The 19,291-nt window shown below is 41.3% G+C and overlaps 1 protein-coding gene across 13 annotated transcripts in view; it reads left to right on the forward strand.

Moving 5' to 3' along the window:
- The window catches only part of LOC111251210 (cytosolic carboxypeptidase 1-like), a 50,264-nt gene that overhangs the window by 26,662 nt on the left and 4,311 nt on the right, over positions 1–19,291 (forward strand). For 6 of the 13 annotated variants that reach the window (XR_015328013.1, XR_015328014.1, XM_086989679.1 and 3 more), the window contains 11 exons: positions 5,113–5,222; positions 5,928–5,989; positions 6,274–6,634; positions 6,952–7,086; positions 7,293–7,651; positions 7,822–8,075; positions 8,245–8,661; positions 9,017–9,176; positions 9,678–10,197; positions 10,470–10,734; positions 16,115–16,247. Coding sequence is in view for 11 of the 13 variants with exons in the window: in XM_086989679.1 (XP_086845805.1) it covers positions 5,113–5,222; positions 5,928–5,989; positions 6,274–6,634; positions 6,952–7,086; positions 7,293–7,651; positions 7,822–8,075; positions 8,245–8,661; positions 9,017–9,176; positions 9,678–10,197; positions 10,470–10,734; positions 16,115–16,247 (2,776 nt within the window). In the remaining 2 variants the exon portion in view is untranslated. Of the gene's footprint in view, positions 1–5,112; positions 5,223–5,927; positions 5,990–6,273; positions 6,635–6,951; positions 7,087–7,292; positions 7,652–7,821; positions 8,076–8,244; positions 8,662–9,016; positions 9,177–9,677; positions 10,198–10,469; positions 10,735–11,007; positions 14,567–16,114; positions 16,248–19,291 lie in introns of those variants that run through there. The other 7 variants (XM_086989681.1, XM_086989680.1, XM_086989682.1 and 4 more) reach the window with 3 other exon arrangements.

Genomic DNA, 19,291 nt, shown 5'->3' on the forward strand with positions numbered 1-19,291 from the left:
AATACAGACATATAAAAAAATGTAATCATAATTAATATTGTGTCCTAGTTATTAGTCATTTAACATTATCTATATTATTATATTTAATACATATATGACCCTGCTTCCACTGTTTTTATTTCTTGATATACAGAATTCGCCGATGTTGATGCTTGACAAAGGTCCGCCAGCTTTGACCAACCCCGACAGTCGATACGATAGATAATGCATTCATTTCGGTGGCATCCATATTTGATTTTAGTGTTTACTTACAGAGACGAGATACAGCACGATCGGACATACGATAGAACGTAATCCTGTGGGGGCAAAACTCATATCACAGTCCTATGTACTCGTATGCTTAGTTTGTCATTGGCCTCGCTGATGTTTCGTATGAGCAGTGAAAGATGTGGGCGCAAGCGAGTCTCTCTTCTGCGCAATATTCCGGTACAGATACACGTACGTACATACGTTGGCTGGCTTGTCTATTTCGACTGCCCTTATCCTTCCATAGCATCATCTACGCAGTAGAAGTAAAAGCAACAACAGGTTAAATGGCAACATATTCAACCCATATGTTACCAGCGGGACAGTGCCGTGAATGGTCATGATGCCTCCACGGCTGATAGCGTTGCCATCTTCATATTGTTTGAATCATCGCCTGGCCTTTTGGAGCTTCACCGATGCGTTGATTACAAAGGCTTGAATTCGGTCACCTCACTGTTGTTTCTATGAGCGGTTTGGTGTCACGTGTCGCCGGTCCAATATTTTGCAAGACTGTATGCAAGCAAAGCCTTCCACGTAAGCGATATTCGTTGATACACATTGTTGTAGCGGCCAGTGACACCCCGCTGCTATCCGTTTATAATCGATAATGACGAATTGTGCCGTGTAGACATCATTCCCTCTTTGCTGCCGGGACGAAGTCGGCAGCACAAGCGAAATAAATTGAAACCGCCTAAAAAAGCGAACTTGGCTATCCGTGCAGATGCTCAGAGCTTTTTCTATTCTAGCTTTTTTCATGTAGCACCTACATACACAGTATGCATACATTTTTTTGCTTGCATTTACCCCAAGAATTGCGATAATACAATTTAAAGACGCGTATATATTAAGGACTAGTCGTGTACAAAAAGCCCATTCAAATAACGATTATCAACACACAGCCTCGCCAATGACCATGGTCGCCTTGTAAAAGTGGGCGCAGAGTTATTTCCTACTACCGATTTTTCACATGGTTCGCCTATATATATACACAAAAATCAAACATAGCGTATGTTTCAACATGTTCCTTAAAAAGAACTTTGAGCTTTGAGGATTACTACTCCCCTTAAAACTGTCAGCCTATTTTCGCACCACTCTCCGTAATGTCATTTGAATGGGAAAAGCCTAAGTTAAGTATCCTTTGAGCTATTACCTTCAACAAGGTTTATGTCGGAAACGTTCTATTATTGCCTGTCTTGTTCTTCCTGTGTTTGATACAGCTGGGCCGCTGATTGCGAGGGAACTCACAATTAAGAGCATTTGTTTGCGTAACACCAGGCGATGGGTCATGCCGTGATGACGGACCACGGAGGAGAGTACAGCAGCACAGACTTTCAAAGCCAAAACAGATGTCAAAAAACAACAAAGAAAAGCTTCCAACGAACAGAAAAGCATAAAACCGTATTCGGACTCGTAATCGTTGTTTTCGTACCCAGTCGTCGTATCGTAATGACCGAGCATACTTAACAAATTTCCCACGTAGCAAGATTTTTTAAATATATGCAAGACGGGTTCAAGAAAGCTTTTCATTTAAACCCAGCGCTCGAATATAATAATTATAATAGTGAAATATGATAAAACGCTTCAATAAATAGTAAAACAAACAGTTCAACGGAACTATTTCACCACTATCAATAAAGCTGTCCGTATATAAAGCAAGGCTATAAGTTCACAGGATGAAACCTCGAAGAACCTATAGCGCAGTTGTATTACGTCTCAAGGCAAATAAAAGGTTACATGCAAACTCGGAAGATCCGAACAAAATCCAATAGAGCGTTTCTAATGACGCGGTACGTTGCAGAGCGTTGCTAATACTGCAGCGCTAACCGATGCGTATCGGTAAACTTTGATAACAAAGTACGAGGGCGAGAGGCGGCCGTCTTCGTTTCAATCTCTGCTTTCTGTTTTCTGTGTTTCGATGTTCGGGTTCGATTCGAAATATTGTTACTTTTGTTTTTGTTGTGTTAGATCACACCTGAATAATAACACGTTTTTAGTCATATCATGTTTTTCGTTCATTATGGTATGGCAAAGCTCGACGTCACTAACCCCAAAGTTACCACTGGTTGCAGTACGACATATGCCTAGTTAGGGTTTCGCCTGTTGAGCAGCATTGAGTCTTAGCAAGGTTTTCAGAACTGTGTCTGTTATAACTTTGGAGCCCGATTCGGTCCGTCGTTACTGTTTAGCCGAACTATTACCATTTGCCGATTAGGCCAATAGCCCAAGGCCACAGTAACTTTTTTTTATCTACACAAATGCATATATACGCATTTGTGGTTGGCTCGAAATCATTAGCTAGCTGGTGATATCAGCGTTCTGGACCCATGTGCACTTCAGTTTTGTATTCATAGAGCTCGTACAGAAAAGTAACCACGATCATATAGAGTACCTCTTGTCTATAGTGCGACAACCTTTCGCCCTAGGTTTTCTCTTCTTTTTTCGGAAACGAAAAAAATCAGCTTTTTCTTAGTTTCCTATGTTGTTTCCCTCAGGAACTCATTTGCCTCGTACTATAATTACGAGCTGCTTACCTTCTGCCCTACCGCTGACGGCAGTAAAAACTACTGCATGATGCTACTGGAGGTAATGGTGGTGAGAATTTATCAGGTGATAAACAATAGGTGTTGCTCGCCCCACAAATGTAGGGTAAGAAGGCTTACGGAACGGGGTTACAGGACGGTGGAATAGCTATTGTTATAGAAGACAGCCTCTGCTTTTACATAAGCAGACCATTACGGAGCAATACAGATAAGTTTTGCGTCGATAATGATGCCAGCCTCTTAAGGCGTGTGTTTCTCCGTTGATCATTTTTGTGTGAAGTTGGCGCTTTTTTTTGTACATACACACATGGAAACAGGTACGTGCAAGCTGTGGCCATGGAGGCACCAGACGAGGTCTGGCCTGTAGAAAATAGTCACCAATGACTAACGAAAGCATATTTGCGTTTCCTTACATTGTCCTTGGTTATTGTCTTACATACCTAACGGAACTCAGCAGATCAACAATTTTAATGAATGACCAAAATCAATGGTCCCTGGCAGTTTGGCAGGGGTCGGTTCGCCTCGTCGAATTATTCGTGATTTCTATGCAAAACCATTTTTGCGTCTGGACAAATTCTGTTTCATTCGTTCGGCCAGCGATCTCCGTAAAAAGCAACGCCTGCACCGCATCTACCACTTAACCCGATTTAGATACATGTCAGTTACTGCTATTAGATCAGTAACAGATGAACGACGGGAAACACAAGCGAACCCTGTTTTTTCTCCAGCTATTTTTATTCTGTCCCACTCAAGTCAGCTGACATCAAAATTTCTGTACTAAATAATCGTACCTTCACACAGACATATGTTGTAGACGCTACACATGCACGCCGTGGCTAGCCATATTCCCACATATTCAGAGGAACTTTTAATATATGAAGGGCTACTACATGTGCACATATAACACTCTTGGAAAAGTTCATGCGTCATATACAGGCTCATAGACGAACCTGTCGAAACTGAGGAACCAGTGAGTGGTCGGCCCTACGGAAGCTCGATTCGTACGTATAGCCTTTGTTACTTGCTAAACAAACAGCGGCGGGCCACCCATTTATTTGCTGCTTACTCTGTCACCCATAGTGCCAGTGGCATTAGGTTCCGTGCAATAGCAGTTGTAACTGTCCTGCTGTGGCAAAAGTGTTAGTTAAAAAATCAATATAATAGTCTTAGGCTGCTTGTCCTTCCAAGGGCGTCCACACAGGTCGCTTTGATAACGGCTGGCCGCCAATCCGTGGCCCGCCCTCTAACGATTACGGAGGTACTGGGCATGAATACGAGAGAGAGATCAACACCGTAACTGCAATGGCTGTCGCCGTAGTGTGTGGCCGTGTGTTACTGAAACGGCTACCAACGCAAATGTTGTACCTAAAGGTGTAGTTGCATTTGAAGATATACTATGAATCACTATAGTGATAACGCATTGCTCTTAGCACCGCAGGCTAACGAATGTTGGAAATTCTCTCGGTGCCGACACCCGAACACATGAAGAACAGCAACAGTTTTAACGACGAAGGTGTTGTATACGTACAAAATGGCACACGCTTTCCTCTCTACAGTTACTCATCATGACGCTGGCAGCTTACGTCTTAGCAAATTTAGTTTTATCCGATTCTATCTACACCCGCCCTTTGTCGAATCCCTTCAAGTCTTCATCTATCCGTGAACACAATGTGGTCGCACTGGTTACTAGAACCTACTAGTAGTAGCATCTGTTGTTAAACAGAGGGAGGAAAGCGAACATCGAAAGCCCATATTTTATATAGGGCTATCCCTACGGCGCAAAGGACATATGTCTCAATAGATCGTTGACTGCTGAGATGGCGTGATTTATTTCTTATTTATTTTACTTTGCCACGTGTTCAAGTTGCAAATTCAGAAAAACCTAACATATCGAAAAGAGATTAGGTTGCGTTCTACAGTTCGTTTAACCTACATTAAGGTGACTTATTTTGCCAGACTGATCACCGTTAAGATCAGAAATTTCAGATAGCTTCCAGCCTAGAAAATTTTGAATCAAATCATTTTTGGTCCCGATTTGAAGTTTATATTCCAATCAGCTATTTGGCTACGTAGTTAACGTAACCATCAATCCACCTTGGCCAGAGGGGATCCTGTGTTCCTACACTGCGATAAGGTTCTTGGAACAAATTTAGGACACGCGTATACTTATATACACATATATTAGTCGATTATTAGCTGTTACAGAGTGTAGTTAATTGAATCAGGTTTAATAGTACTTGGCATATTCGCGTTTCACTAGTGTTCTACTGAAAAACGTTGTTAGACAATAGTTTCATTAACGACCAATGATGTCCTTTTGTTTCAGGACGGGCCAGAAGTTGTATAGTGAGCTCGAGGGCCTACTGCTTTTAGAACGAAATGAAGACGGTGTCCTTAGAAAGCTTAGCAGTATTCGGAATCACCTTTCGGGACTGGGTGTGTAGACATCATAAACAAACTTACGCCATTTTCATACATCGTATTTATATTTGAATGCATCAATTGTCTCTGAGTATGTTTTTTGCATTGCAACATGTTGGCAGGGCCTCTCCTAGGCTATGAATAAATGTGCGAATCGGCGCATATGTCTACAGGGGGCAGGGAGACCTCCCAAGCTCCAACAAAAGCCGCTGGGAGCTCACGTGCACTTGACCCTTTGAATCTACAATACTTCACTGGCTAAATATATCATACAAAAGAGGATATGAAGCTCGGGTGTTAAAAACTCGGGGCGGGCTCGTCCTTATTTAATGGCTTGTAGTATAAATTATTTACTAATTGTCTGCTAGCACGAACAATATAAATTCTTTGTATACCTTCAAACATGAGAAGCAGTCCTCTAAGGCATCAGATTTTCAACGCGGATTGTGTGCGTGTGGCTAACTAAGTGTGCCCATCGAAAATGATCGAGATATATCCAGATTTTTTTTTTAAGATCAGGCGTATTTTTGCATATGTCCGCAGATTTGACTCGTTTTGGCCTAACATATTGTGTAAGCTATCGAAATGAGTATGCTGAGACAGTGAGCAAAGTCCGGTTAAGAGCATCTATTTGTCAATGATGACCACTTGTGACTGTGATGACGTTACTAGTACGCTGTTATGGGCATCGTATTTTGTTTCGTTATATTTTTCCTGTAGGAAACTCTGTCGATGTGGCATCTGTTGCTGTGCCCGCGTCCCGACTAGCTCTTCTTCTTGATGTAAGTTCATTTTTGCCTCTTAAAAAGCAGCTCACACTACTGTTATTATTACAAAGCATTTGCCAACACGTACGATATCTAGTAGAACACCTTGAATCACCACCTTGACACTTCAGAATCTTTGCCAACATTATTCTAACAATAGTCAAACCGAAAAGACTGAATGTCATGCCGCCTCTTACTTTTACAATTGACAATTCAGTGCGCTCCGATGAATATTGTTTTTGTCTGCGTACATCAATGTGCATGTCCCGTATTGCTGCCGTGTTTTTTTCATTTTGTAGAAATATCCTGACACAAATGAGATCCAGACCGGCATTGTTTACGTTTTAAAAACCATCTGCTCCCACGAACGGGGCGGTGAGACATGTTCCGAAGCGTTAGCAAACCCGGAGGCATTGCCGCCCCTGCTGGCCCTCTACTCTCGGCAGAGGGCCATCAACCGCGATTTGTACGCCCTGTTGGCTCGAGTTTGTCCACATGACAAGATGTTCGCTGTAAAGGCGCGTTTCTCTGGCGTCTTTGCTACGCCCTTGAGTGATTTAATGGCGATATCGAACGGGCAAGCTGGCCCAGTGGCGGCCGCAAGTCGGGAGGCGACCACACAGTCCATCTTGCAAGTGCTCCGCATAGTTCTTGCTAATAGTAAGTGTGCTGATTAATCAATAATGAAGAACAGTTTTCGCATGATTTGCCGTTGTACTTTCATCCGCGATCGGAAGGCTAGAAGACGTAGGCAGTGTTAACTCTCAGTACATGTGTACAGGATTTAAGCTATTCGATACATATATAGGGAGATAAGACCGCTTTGTGCATGCATCGGAGTCATCCAAGGAGGATTTATAGATTTGATGGGTTTATGGATCACTTTATCATCGCAAATACCGTCGAGATCGTACGTGCTAACGCAATTCTACCATAGAAATCGAAATTATTTCATGTTGTTTGTATGAACACGTCAGGGCTGAACGTGACGCTCCTCAATCGTCGCGGTCTTCTTGCAACTATACTGAATCAAATGAAAAAAAAACAGTCTGGCACCATCGATCTCGAGATGGTGCTTCTGGCCGAATGCCTTGCAGCCGCTTCCAGGTCCAGTAAGTCATGTATCGTTTTAAGTGTTCAGCAGTTATTTTAGCAGCATTATTACTTCTAATAGGTCGAAAGAAAGATCCTTACAGGGAAAAAAACTTACAGGGCGCGTTTGTTACGAGCTGCTACTCCTATTCCCCACCCCGCTCACGACGCTTCTTTCAATACTAAAGTCTTTGCTGTTTTTTTCTCGATTGCTGGCTAATTTCAGAGAACAGCGTAATGCAGTTGCTGGATCAGGGTGTGCTGGAGGTTTTACTACCGATACTAGAACGCGGTGGGCTATTGACCACCGAGAAGGTGCGTTGTCTTCTTGCGGTGCTGCAGATCGTGCTCCACATAGTGTCCTTCAAGATGGGCCGGAAGGCTGTAGCCCGAAAGGCGCTATGTCAGCAACTAATGACTATGGCCGATTTGGTGACGGGTCAGCAGGGCCTATTGAATGGAACTTCCGAGATCCTCTACAGGTGCCTGCCCCCCCTCAAATTACCAATTGAAAAAACTTTAAGAAGCTATACACAGCTATTGAGAGAGAACTTTAACAAGCGCCTTCCTTCCCCGCCAAACAAGGTCAGTGTCATGAAAGCTGTCGGAATTTCGGACGCAAGTGCGTTAGATGCGAACAAGCTTAATTTGTAGGAGTTCATGTAGCATATGAAACAAATACTACTTGAGATGAGCTAATGCAGTTCAACCAAATATGTTTCTGATTTCAACAAGAAAACTTTTTGTTCATTTAGGATTTATCGGAATCATCGCTGGTGGAGTTGTTCGAGCGCATCACATCATTTGACGAAAACCTGGAGGATTTGCCGTTTCTGGGCAACATCGACCGTAAACAGGTTTTGCACAAATTGGCCAAGGATGTTGTGCGTCCCCCACCCGAAGGAGTGGATCGGGGCGGCTGGGTAGCCGAGGCCGAATTCTGGATGCTCAATCCCCGTAACCTACAGCTTAACCTAGAACCGCTCAACGTCTCCCCAGCCTTAGAGTCGTGCGTATTAACATATCCGACAAAAATCCGCAAAAACAAAATGAAAGCAACGAATTAAATAGCTCTATACGGTGGTCCTTATATTTAGAAGAAAAAAACTAACTGTAAGTATATATAAAGAGAAAACGTATTATGTGCAATGTGTTCGATGGCAAACTGTTTCTTTCAGGGTTGCTTTGCTGAATCATATGAAAGCCCACTACTCAGGCGAACTTACGAACAAGCGATACCCAGTTGTATATGACGTAACCCAAGGCCCGCTGTTTGAAGATCTCTCGTTCGAATCCCGTTTCGAAGGTGGTAACCTACGTCGTGTTGTACAGAGGTCCTCGCGCGAATACGACCTCATACTGAATCCAGATGTGAACACAAGCCGGCACCATTTCTGGTTTTACTTCGGAGTCAAAAATCTTACAGCTCGCGTTGTTTATACGTTCAACATCATCAATCTCGACCGTCGCGACACAGTCTACACGAAGCGCAGTACAGCCGGCGGCCTTTCACCACTCTTATTTTCCGATGGTTCTTGGACCAGACTCAGTTCGCTGCCCGGCTTTAGTCTGTCTTGCTACAAGAATCACTACAGGTATTGTAATCTACTCGACATGGATCCCCTATGGAAAACACGAATCATTGCCAACTTTCTAATGCTATATGGTGTTTCTATTATTGATCATTGAATCTCGAACTCACCCATCACAGATTGGGCGGCTCTTTAGGCTATCTTTACTTTTAACTTTATCCTAGCCAATTCCTATCAGAAACAATGTTCTTATTGCGCCAATGTCAATCGTTTGATGACAATTCTACCGTAAAAGGCATCATCACTGTCGCCACATGTAAATGCGCATTACCATGATTCCGGTGCATTGCGATGTTGCATTTTTCGAATTGTTCGACAAACTAACTTAGTACTTTCGTGTTTGTGGCGCCAATTTTAGGCATCCTTTAAAAGGACACCATTACTACACGCTGTCCCTAACATTTCTTCTGCCGAGCAATTCAACATGCTACATTTCATCTTCGTTCCCCTATTCGTATTCGCTGCTACGAACGCACCTCTGTACCATCCCGTTCAACAGTAATACGGTCTTCTATAGGGTATGCACTCACGGTAGCGTTACATGCACTGTAAGGGTAACAATGCTGGTAGACGTAACACGTGATGCCTATAAGCAATGTCAGGATATAAAGGCTGACGAAGTTGCATTAGATTTCTAACTCTTGTTGATCTTTGCTGCTGTCCTAGTGATCTGTAAAGGCGGTTCATGGCTCTGTGAGCACTATGTAGGGAAACAGCGTGTCTCTTTGCTGGGTTCGATCAGTTTTTCCATGAATCCGGGTACTAACAGTGAAGACGATCTTAGTATTAGTCAGTATCAAATGTAGTAAATCTCATATAAATTAGCATCTGCATTTTCGGCATCTGTGAACAGTCAGCTACCAGATGTGCGATGTGGACATGCCATAATCGTTCAGCTGGATCTAATTCAATAGCAATAAACCCACTGTTTAACAAATATACGTGCAGTTTTAATTTCACTTTGGATCAGCCACCATTTTCTAAAGAGTTGTGTTGAAATTCATGTCTATCTCGTTTAGGTCCGAAAAATGTGCAACAGCGTCCTGGGTAATAAATGTTATCTCGTTACGGTAACAGATAAGTCGAATGGCCTTACGAATGCGATGCAGAAATCTGTGATCTTCCTTTCGTCGCGGGTTCATCCCGGCGAGACGAATAGTTCGCATATCATGGCCGGTGCCCTGCAGGCCGTCTTATCTGATCATCCGGTAGCGATCTCGTTGCGGGAGAAGTTTGTCTTCTACATAGTGCCGATGATTAATCCCGATGGAGTAGTGTGCGGAAATCAGCGCTGCGGTATGGCCGGTGTTGATTTGAATCGGCAGTACGAAAATCCTTGCACGGACCAACATCCGACCGTATTCCATACGAAAGCCTTACTTGCCTATTTAACAGCGATAGGACGACCGCCTCTGATCGTTGTGGACATCCATGGCCACTCACGAGCGCATAACGTGTTCATGTTTGGCTGTGAAGATTCCCCATCTCAAAGGCTTCTTCCAAATATTCTCCACTCGCAGCTCAAGTCGTTCAATCAGGGTCAGTATATAATCAATATAGGAATAAACACTAAGTTTGCACGATAGCGCGCGGAAGGCTGACCACGTGCGGAGTTCAACTCTATCAAATCGTAGTTACTATCAAATTGAATTTCTCGCTAGAAATGTGAACATAACCGGCCAGGGTAACTTGGATCATTTGCACAAAGTTTGTTCCTAGTATATTATAATTCGTGTTCAGTTGCTAACTTGTTTTTATAGCAGACCCGTATTTTAACTGTTAGTCTGATCGGTTTTGTGCGCGGTCGTTAGGTCAGTGCACCTATAAGACAGAAGCATCAAAACGCGGGGCGCTCCGTATCTCTGCCTGGAAAGAGCTAAAGCTGTCGCTCTCGTACACGATGGAGTGCACCGTGGCTGGCTGTGATTTCCGCGGTTACAAGGGTTTTCATTTGGGTATCGAGCAACTCGAAGAGGTCGGGCGCGAACTAATTTTCGCGCTTGACAAAATCGGCACTGATCGCGCTACCCTTGATATGATCGCTGCCAAAACAGATTTCAACTGCCACAACCATAGGTAAGAACACAAGACTGACGGCCAACAATGATCTCGTAGGCAACCCCGAATAGCAGCGATAACAGTGGACAGCATCATAAATGCATATAAACAAGGCATTAATTATCAGGTTTATCGTTTTCATCAATTAGGTATTTGTCAGTTATTGAAAACGGACTGATCGGATCGTATATTATGCATGATACGTATTCATAGAGATAATCTGCACCGTCCATAGATCTCTGTTGAATGATCCGATTCCTGAATGAATTTGTGTTGTCTGAAATATTACAGCAGGACAGCATCTCCCTGTGAAAAGGTTAACTTGAGTGATTTATCTAGTTCCGATGACGAGCCGAACGTGATTGAAGATGACGATTAAATAGAAAAATTCACAAACTCTGCGAACTTCTGCTGAGGATTTGCTTGTTTTGGCTCAAACTGTTGAAGGATGAACTGTATTTAAGGAACAGCCGATGATCAATGGATTTTTAGTAGGTTATTAAACAAGAAGGAGCTGAGTATTTGGATAACGAACGACAAGGCAAAGCACAGCGGATAGATAGTCGAACGAAGAGACATGTGTTGGTTGAAATGTAACGTGTGGCTACATTTTTAATCGTACGTATTGCTACATTGCTAACATGTTCAACACAATGAGGACCGGAGTACTGAAGTCAAGCTACGAAAATGTTTGTCACAATTCTAGAAAAAAGAAAAAAGCTGAAACGATTAATGAGGAGAGGACGTGCCAGGTGTTCGTGACGACAAAGAAAAATGTATGCCTTCCAAGTGCAATATACTAATTGGAGTAGACATAGTTGATGCGTGACTGGGCCTGCAAAAAAGAAGCACACGCCAGGTGCAGTGAAACCAGGGCAAATGGACGTCGAAAATATGGAGATGACAAGTAGAGTGGGTGACCGATTGATATACGTGATCTCTCTCATTACATTATTACTACTGCTATTGTTATTATTATTATTATTATTGTAGGGTGCAGCGAAGAGGTAAGTCTTGAGCTCTTCGTGATTCCGCCACGTATAGTTGCATAGACGTTTCTATCAAGTTGTCGTCAATTAAAAGAACAAGGGATGGGTCTATCTTCCCAAAATCATAACCCCACAAAACTGCTACGTATATACATATATACATGCAGATGTATATGCACATATAGGTATACGAAGATGATGCAATCGTTTGCTGTGCAATACTGATCTAGTCGTGGACGTTGATCTGAATGGGAGCGGAAGGCTGGTGACTTCACAGCTGAGGACAATTGAATTCAAAGGACGATGCATGCACCGCTTGTGCAGCGGAATTAATCTGCAATCTAAATTTCCATGCAGTGTTGAAAAATAGTTGGTAACGGATGTCTGGTAAGGCCGTGCATCACCGTGCTTTGCAACCAATGTATGTTGCATCTTCTACAGTTCTCATTTTTATATAGAACGTTTTTACAGAGCCAGTTTTTCCGTATCCCATATTTATAATGAGGTAATGTTTTCCCTCCTTTTCGAGTGGTGACAGCGGAGATCGTTTGCTTTGGAGCTTGGTTTGTTCGTTGTTATAGCACCAGCATCCACCGATGAACTATTAACGTCATTGCGCAGATACATTATAGCTACTATTTGGATGTAGGAATGGGAACGTAAAGCAGATTCTGATCTCTTTGGTTAGTTGAAAAAAACGAAAGGTAAACAACAAATACAATTCACTGCTTGCACCGAATCCCAGCTTTTTTTTTTCCATAAAACATAGGCAGTGTAACATGCAGATATCAATAATATAATTAATATAATATATAATTACTATGTATAGAGAAAGTGCGAATGTTTCACATGATTCATAAGTAATTTACTGAAATCGGCAATCTAGCTAGGAAATGAAGTCTCTTGTCTGGAGTAAGTCCAATGTATGGTTCCCGAAAAGATAGCTGTAGTCAATTTAAGAGAAAGTCGATAAAAGATCCCATAAATAAAGACCTATCGTGACGAAACGTTAACGTACAGCCACACGTGATGAGCCAAAAAAACAAGACACGGGTACAAAATCAATACAACCACAATATGGTCGTATATTGGAAATGAATGAGACCAGACAGTTCATATAAAAGGCAACCCTTCATTTTAGTATACATGATACACGACATGAAAAAAGTGACAATTATTTAATGTGTGTGTGTGTGGCAACGAATGCTAGCCGCTTACGGAATACTTTGGGTAGTCGCGTAAGGTAAAATAAGCACTTGTAGACAAATCTGCAAATGATGCGTGTAAGCTGCGATGAAGAACGCGACTGATAAAGGACACGTTTTACGGCAGACGACAAAAAAAATCCAGCTGCATAGTAGGAAGAGAAAAAGCAGACAATTATCTTCAATCGTTAATTAGCGTGCAATTGCCGCCAGTCGAACTATCTGTGATGACATACATACACACGTTAAATGGCTTCACTGATATGATTGATAGTAATTACAGGCTGTATTGCGCCGAGTATCTGTTGTACGGTGAGAGAAGCCTATTCGGGGAGTGCACCAGTCAATCTATCGGCGAACGTACAATAACCAAGAAATGTAAATTTGGGTAAATTTTGGAACATGATTTGTCCGCTCGGATAATTGTATGTAAGAGAACGGTTGATGTACGAATCTATTGATGCTAGTTAACCTAATGATAAACATAATAAGGGAGAAAAAAAGGACAAATATTTCTCCTCGTCTGACCCCTAATACATATACATCATATGTGATCGATACATTGTTTATCAGATATACAGAAAAGGACATTCAAAATCCATGTAGTCAGGGTCACACTTATACACACACACACACACACACAAACACGATATCTGTCTAGCGTAGTGTTTGTGGTATGAAAAGAGGTGGACAAATCTGTTCTTTGTTTTTGTACAAGAAACCACGATGCCACAACATCCGACTTTGACTACAGAGGAAAGAGCTTTAGAAGAAAGCGTCTCCTCTGCAGGAAATGGTCCCAGACAAATTGTTTCAGACTCGTTAAAGCAGGAAAACAAACACACAAAACAAGCTAATAAATACCATAACACACAATAGACCAGTTCTACGAAAGTGTTCAGCACGAGACAATGGAGGATCGGCTTCGTGCCGCACTGGCGTCTTCGGAATGTGCGCAGGCGATAATAAGTTTCTGAACACCCCAAAACGAACCTGCACTGAGCTAGGGAACGAAAAGCTCGTGGAATTGTTAAAGATGGAGGAATGACTGATAACAAATTTATAAACAAGTTGAAGTTCGTCTAATGCCAATCAAGCACACAGCGTTCTTAGGCGATACTAAGCTAAATAAACATGAGAAAATCGAATGAGGTAATAGGATAATGTTACTCGATTGAAGCCTGTTGGAAGATATCGAAAATTCATCTCCATCTAGCGTCATATTAACTGAAACAGGTAAGCAGGTGACATAGTTAGTTACAACTATTGCAAGAGCGGCAAAAAGCTCTCAAACAATTTGTTTTCGAAGCTGAGAACGGTGTGCGAACATTGCATCATATGGCTACAGAGGCTTCTGTTCAGTTTGTGTTCATGGAAAAATAATCAAACAGTAAATATAATAACAATATTATTAAAAGCTCTTATGTACGTGATATACACTATATAAATATATCAACTATATGTATATAAATGTGCGAAGAAATGTGTTATATATATATATATATATATATATATATATATATATATATATATATATACACATATATATATAGGCAGAGAGAAAGAGAGATTGTGTAGATGCTACAGCGTTGTAGTACATGGGTATATGTTATTTAATGCATCAATAAATAACTGTCTTCGATATCAGACACGATAGACTTTTTTCGTAATTTTCTATCGCGTAGATTATAATTTGGGCTGCTCACATTTCGTTAGTGGGTTAACAAAGGTACATTTTTAAAAAGTAACTTCTCTAACAGCAGACGATTTTTGATCGATACGATTAGGAAAACATGGCCCCAATTTTGCGATATTGACCTATCTTATAGATAAGCGGTTGAGTGGACTCGAAACAGCCGTTGTTCAAACTTAACATTCTGGTACTATATCTGTGGTCATAAAACGAATTCTTAGATGTACAGCTTCAACTTCTTACGCCCCGAAACTCGTGCTTCTTCTCACTCGGAGCCCACGATATCGTCATTTATACGTTTTAAGAAGTGAGATATTGACGAAACAACGGCTTCGTTTGTACGTTTAGTGGAACGCAGAAAGAAGGTTTTCAGAATTTCTAAATTCAAGGAAAACTTCTGTTGGATAATAACGTCAATGTTAACTAGCGCAATTAAATATACTGGGCCGATTATTAGTTGAAGGAGTGATATTGCTGTAGGACAACAACACTCGTCCTTACGAGGCTTCGACAGGTTACCTTTTCACTGAACTGGAAAGTCTTCCATCATTCAATATATTTGCCAGACTCGGCCATTTAACGCCATCACGTGGTCAGATCGATGCAGACTTCTGTTGGCCGAACAGAACAGTTATATATCCCGCGCTATATTAACGAAAGAGAAAAATACTAACCCAAGGAAAGACGCCACGTGCTAGATGACAAGAAACAGCACAGATCATAAAGGCCAATATTTCTAACAAACTTTTGAAAGACATCGTTGGAAGACTCAGTATTTATCTATTTATAGATTTGATAGTTATAAAACCATATATATAGCTACGACAAAATATAAGCGCAGCAATATAGTTGGAGTTCCTTATTTTTAGCAAGCATAGTAACAGAATAAATTGCGACGGAGCTAAGTTTTTTTGACCGATCATATAAACTTCGTCGAGTAGTTTCGTTAGCGGCTGAGACCTATGGCAGACTACACAGCTGCACTAGAGGTGCATGCCACGACCCAGTTTCTTCGCAAGGAGTCGCCAGATAAGCTGAAATAGGTGCTTTCAGGAAACTAAAATACTGCTAGTAAGGAAAGGCATTGCTTTTTCCAAAAAAACTGACGTTAATCCAAGAGCGATCTTATGATTGAAGTTACTTTGCGCGCCTTTTTACTGTGATTAACTTTCAACGTAACGATCATCATTAAATTCAACGAAAAGCAAACAAGAAGAATACACAGAGAATTTCCTGTTTCAATATAACCAAACATGTAGAATTCTCTGGGGAAAGCACATACGGATGCTTGGCTTAATACGAGAATTAAAATGTATCCATAACGCCCGGTTTCGTTGAGCATTTTAACAGACTCTAAAAGCTTTTAGAGCCATTGGTGCCGTGGAACTCTCGGCTCATACTTAACGTTTCGTATTATTTCGCAATACGATATTTCAGATGTGTACGTAGATATGAAGCTGCATAAACAGTCGTGAGAACATTGATTATAATTATATTCGTTTTCATTTCAGTGGCTGGTTTGCGTACATCGGAACCCTGTACGGTAAACCCACATCTGCCAAAAGCGCCTTAACAAGCGGATTCTACCATAATGCGTCGACGGAGATCTTCACCGATTTGCGCGTTGTACAACTTTTGGATATGGTTCGAGCGAGTGCATAGATAAATCTATTGTGCAACAGTATATCGTGACAAAAGAAAAAAAACTCGTACAACATTATTCCTGGATATTAATACGTTTTTTAATAGTCTGATACGGGGTGGTTACGAAATTGGGTATATCCAGTTATATCTCAAATATCTGAAAAAGGGGAACTCGCAGGTTGTTGCAGCGTGTCGGCTGAGAATCCGTTATGGTCTAGTGGCATGGATTCGTTACCTTCATCTTAAATGGCCTTTCTACTTTTACCTAATTCCGTGCTCTAGTTATAATCGCAAGCCACAGCATACTATAAGTACGAGGGCGTTTTTACATAACAAGCACATTTAGCACATTGGATACTCGTTTTATGTACGAGAGAAAATAGTCTCTTAAGTTGGATCGAAACGCGCGACTATACAGGAAATCCGTAGCATTCACAGTTACTTTCATCATAGACTACTCTGCCAATCCAGCTTGTGATAGCACGCTATTCAAAGAACGAAAACGTACGCGTGCGTAGGCTTGTCGTCGATTTGTATGATTTCTTGAGTGGTCCATTTAGCAGCGCTGAAAATTTCGATGGAAATCAAAAAAAAAAAACAGAAAATAATTTTATTTTTGTTTCGACATTTAAATATGAACAACTGTTAAAACGGAGCTAAAAAAAAAAAAACTCTGGTATGTAGTTCACTGAAAATCACCAGTATTAAATGTCAAGCCATATTTGACACGTGGCACTGACTACGCTCTTGACGTGTGGGTACGACCTGCTTTTATAACGTTTTTATATAATTCACGGAAAAGTGCTCTACGTAAAGATGCGTTTGTTCTAAACAAAAGTTAATATTACAATCACTACCATAACTACAGTGATATTTGCTAGGGGTTTACTGATTTGCTTTTCTTGGGTTTAAACGTCCACGGTTCATTTGTCGTTTGGGCCATGCTCTAATTCTTCGAGCTTCTCTTCGCGAATGCTCTTCGTTCTTAAACTATGTTCTTAGTCTGGATGCGTTACATTATATACAAGCCGTTCATTGCCCCAGAAGCAAAACTGTGCACGGCTGGACGCACAATAAAGGTATTGTTTCAATGCTAATATTAAAAGCAAACAACGTCAATACATCTAAACGCTGTAGATACTGGCATGACTGTGTTAATATGATAATCATGATGAATGACCAGCTATGTAGAGTGGAGACACGAGACCCTCAGTTAGAGGCCAACGTCCAGTGCATAATTTGCTGTTTGTAAATTTCGTTAAACCACTTTGCCAATGATGGTAACAATGTTTTACAAAATAACCATTAGATAGAAGACAATAATGAAGCGACCACGAAAAATCATTCCCTTTTTCTCTTCTTTTTCGGTGTACTGCCGGTCCTGTTGTGCGTTTCACGTTTGTCATCAACCGCGTTCTTTTGAAAACATTATTCAACGGATTAGGTCGATACGTTTTAAGCAATTTTAGACCGATTATAATGCTACCACTATAAGTAGGCATATGTTGACAGCACTGAGATGACAGCGACGGCTCATTATACACCGTCGATATATTCATTTTCACACTTCTGACAACGTAAACCGTAATAATTACTATCGTCGTCGTCGATGATAAGAGTAGGCTACGATATCATGTTTGCTATGAGCGATAATGTTTTCTTATTATACCGTTATCGGCTTCACCCTTGCCTCGTTCATAGTCAAGATTATGATAACATAAGACCATAGGACGCAGAGGAAATGCTCTTTCCTCTCTTTTCGTTACTCGTGAACGTGTTCTTTACCTGCAACAGAAAGCTAATCGTAGTCAGATCGGCATTGTCTGAACGACTATATGTGACTTATCGTCAAACGAAATTAAACGTTTTCTGCTGTTTCGGCCAATATTGACCCTATGAAACGTACACGATAGTTGCCTATCGGTTTTCATGGGAGCGATACTAGTCAACAAAATTATAGACGCAACGATCATTAATCAGTGTTATTACCGACAAATTCAGCCGTTGCAGAAACAGAAAAATAGCCTACTTTCCGTGTGATTCGTCGTTTTCAACAAAGACACCGTAATGGTTTATCTACTTAGTAACTTCCAACATGCTTTTCTAGCTATCAGGCGAAAATTCGCTCTCACAGGAACATTGGAACAACGCGCTACCTTGATTGATTCGGCGGAACTAGATGGACGTAAAACTTGAGACCTAGAGTAACCTGACTGAGTGGTATCTTTCGTTCGCCAGATATTATGTAGAATGAAGGAAGTTTCTTGTAAATACTCCGTGTCAACACCACTGCAGTTACCCGATACTAGTTATTAAGCTGATCCTTAATAGGACAAAAATAAGGCTGGCTTTAAAAGGGTCTGTTGCTTACACAGAGATTCAGTTTCAAAACGCCAAAGTGTCTAAAAATCTCACTAGTTGTGTAGATTGACCCAAGCAGAGGTTCGTCTTAGTAACTTTCTGAAAAAAGCAGGTACAATTGTTGTTCCGGCAACGTTTTGTCAATAAAGTTTTAGGCCATCTAACGTTATTGGGTGATCAGGGGCGGAATCGCTGCAAAATACTCACGCCTAGAATAAACATGTACACACCACAAACATTCTTCAGGCCTGTCTCATTCTAAATTTGCATTTGTGTTTTACCAGTTTGATACAAAATAGGAATGACTGCCTGCATCAAGAGGGAAATATTCGCTCGCTTACGTTAAATACGTTGTTGCTAATAGCACTTTTTGCTGAGCTCCTGCTAGAGTTTTCCTAGTTCGTAACAATCGACCTAAGTAAGAGTGTGTACGATCTTCAACAAGCCATATCTGTAGCCCGTGAAGTTTTTCGGCGGTGTAACTTACTCTCGATTCAGTCAATGGCTCCATTTAATAACCATTGTACTTCACGATGTCCATGCGAAATTAAAAACGGCCCTAACTAAAGAAAATGTTAATAGAGACAGTGAACTCAAGCAGCCGATATGATTTCCCCCGTGTTTCGAGTTTCATTTCTGGTATCGCCGCTAGGCAGGCATTCTATTAAACAGACGACCGGCTA

This window comes from Varroa destructor, unplaced genomic scaffold (assembly GCF_002443255.2).
Source record: "Varroa destructor unplaced genomic scaffold, Vdes_3.0 BEIS01000005.1, whole genome shotgun sequence".
Lineage (NCBI taxonomy): Eukaryota > Metazoa > Arthropoda > Arachnida > Mesostigmata > Varroidae > Varroa > Varroa destructor.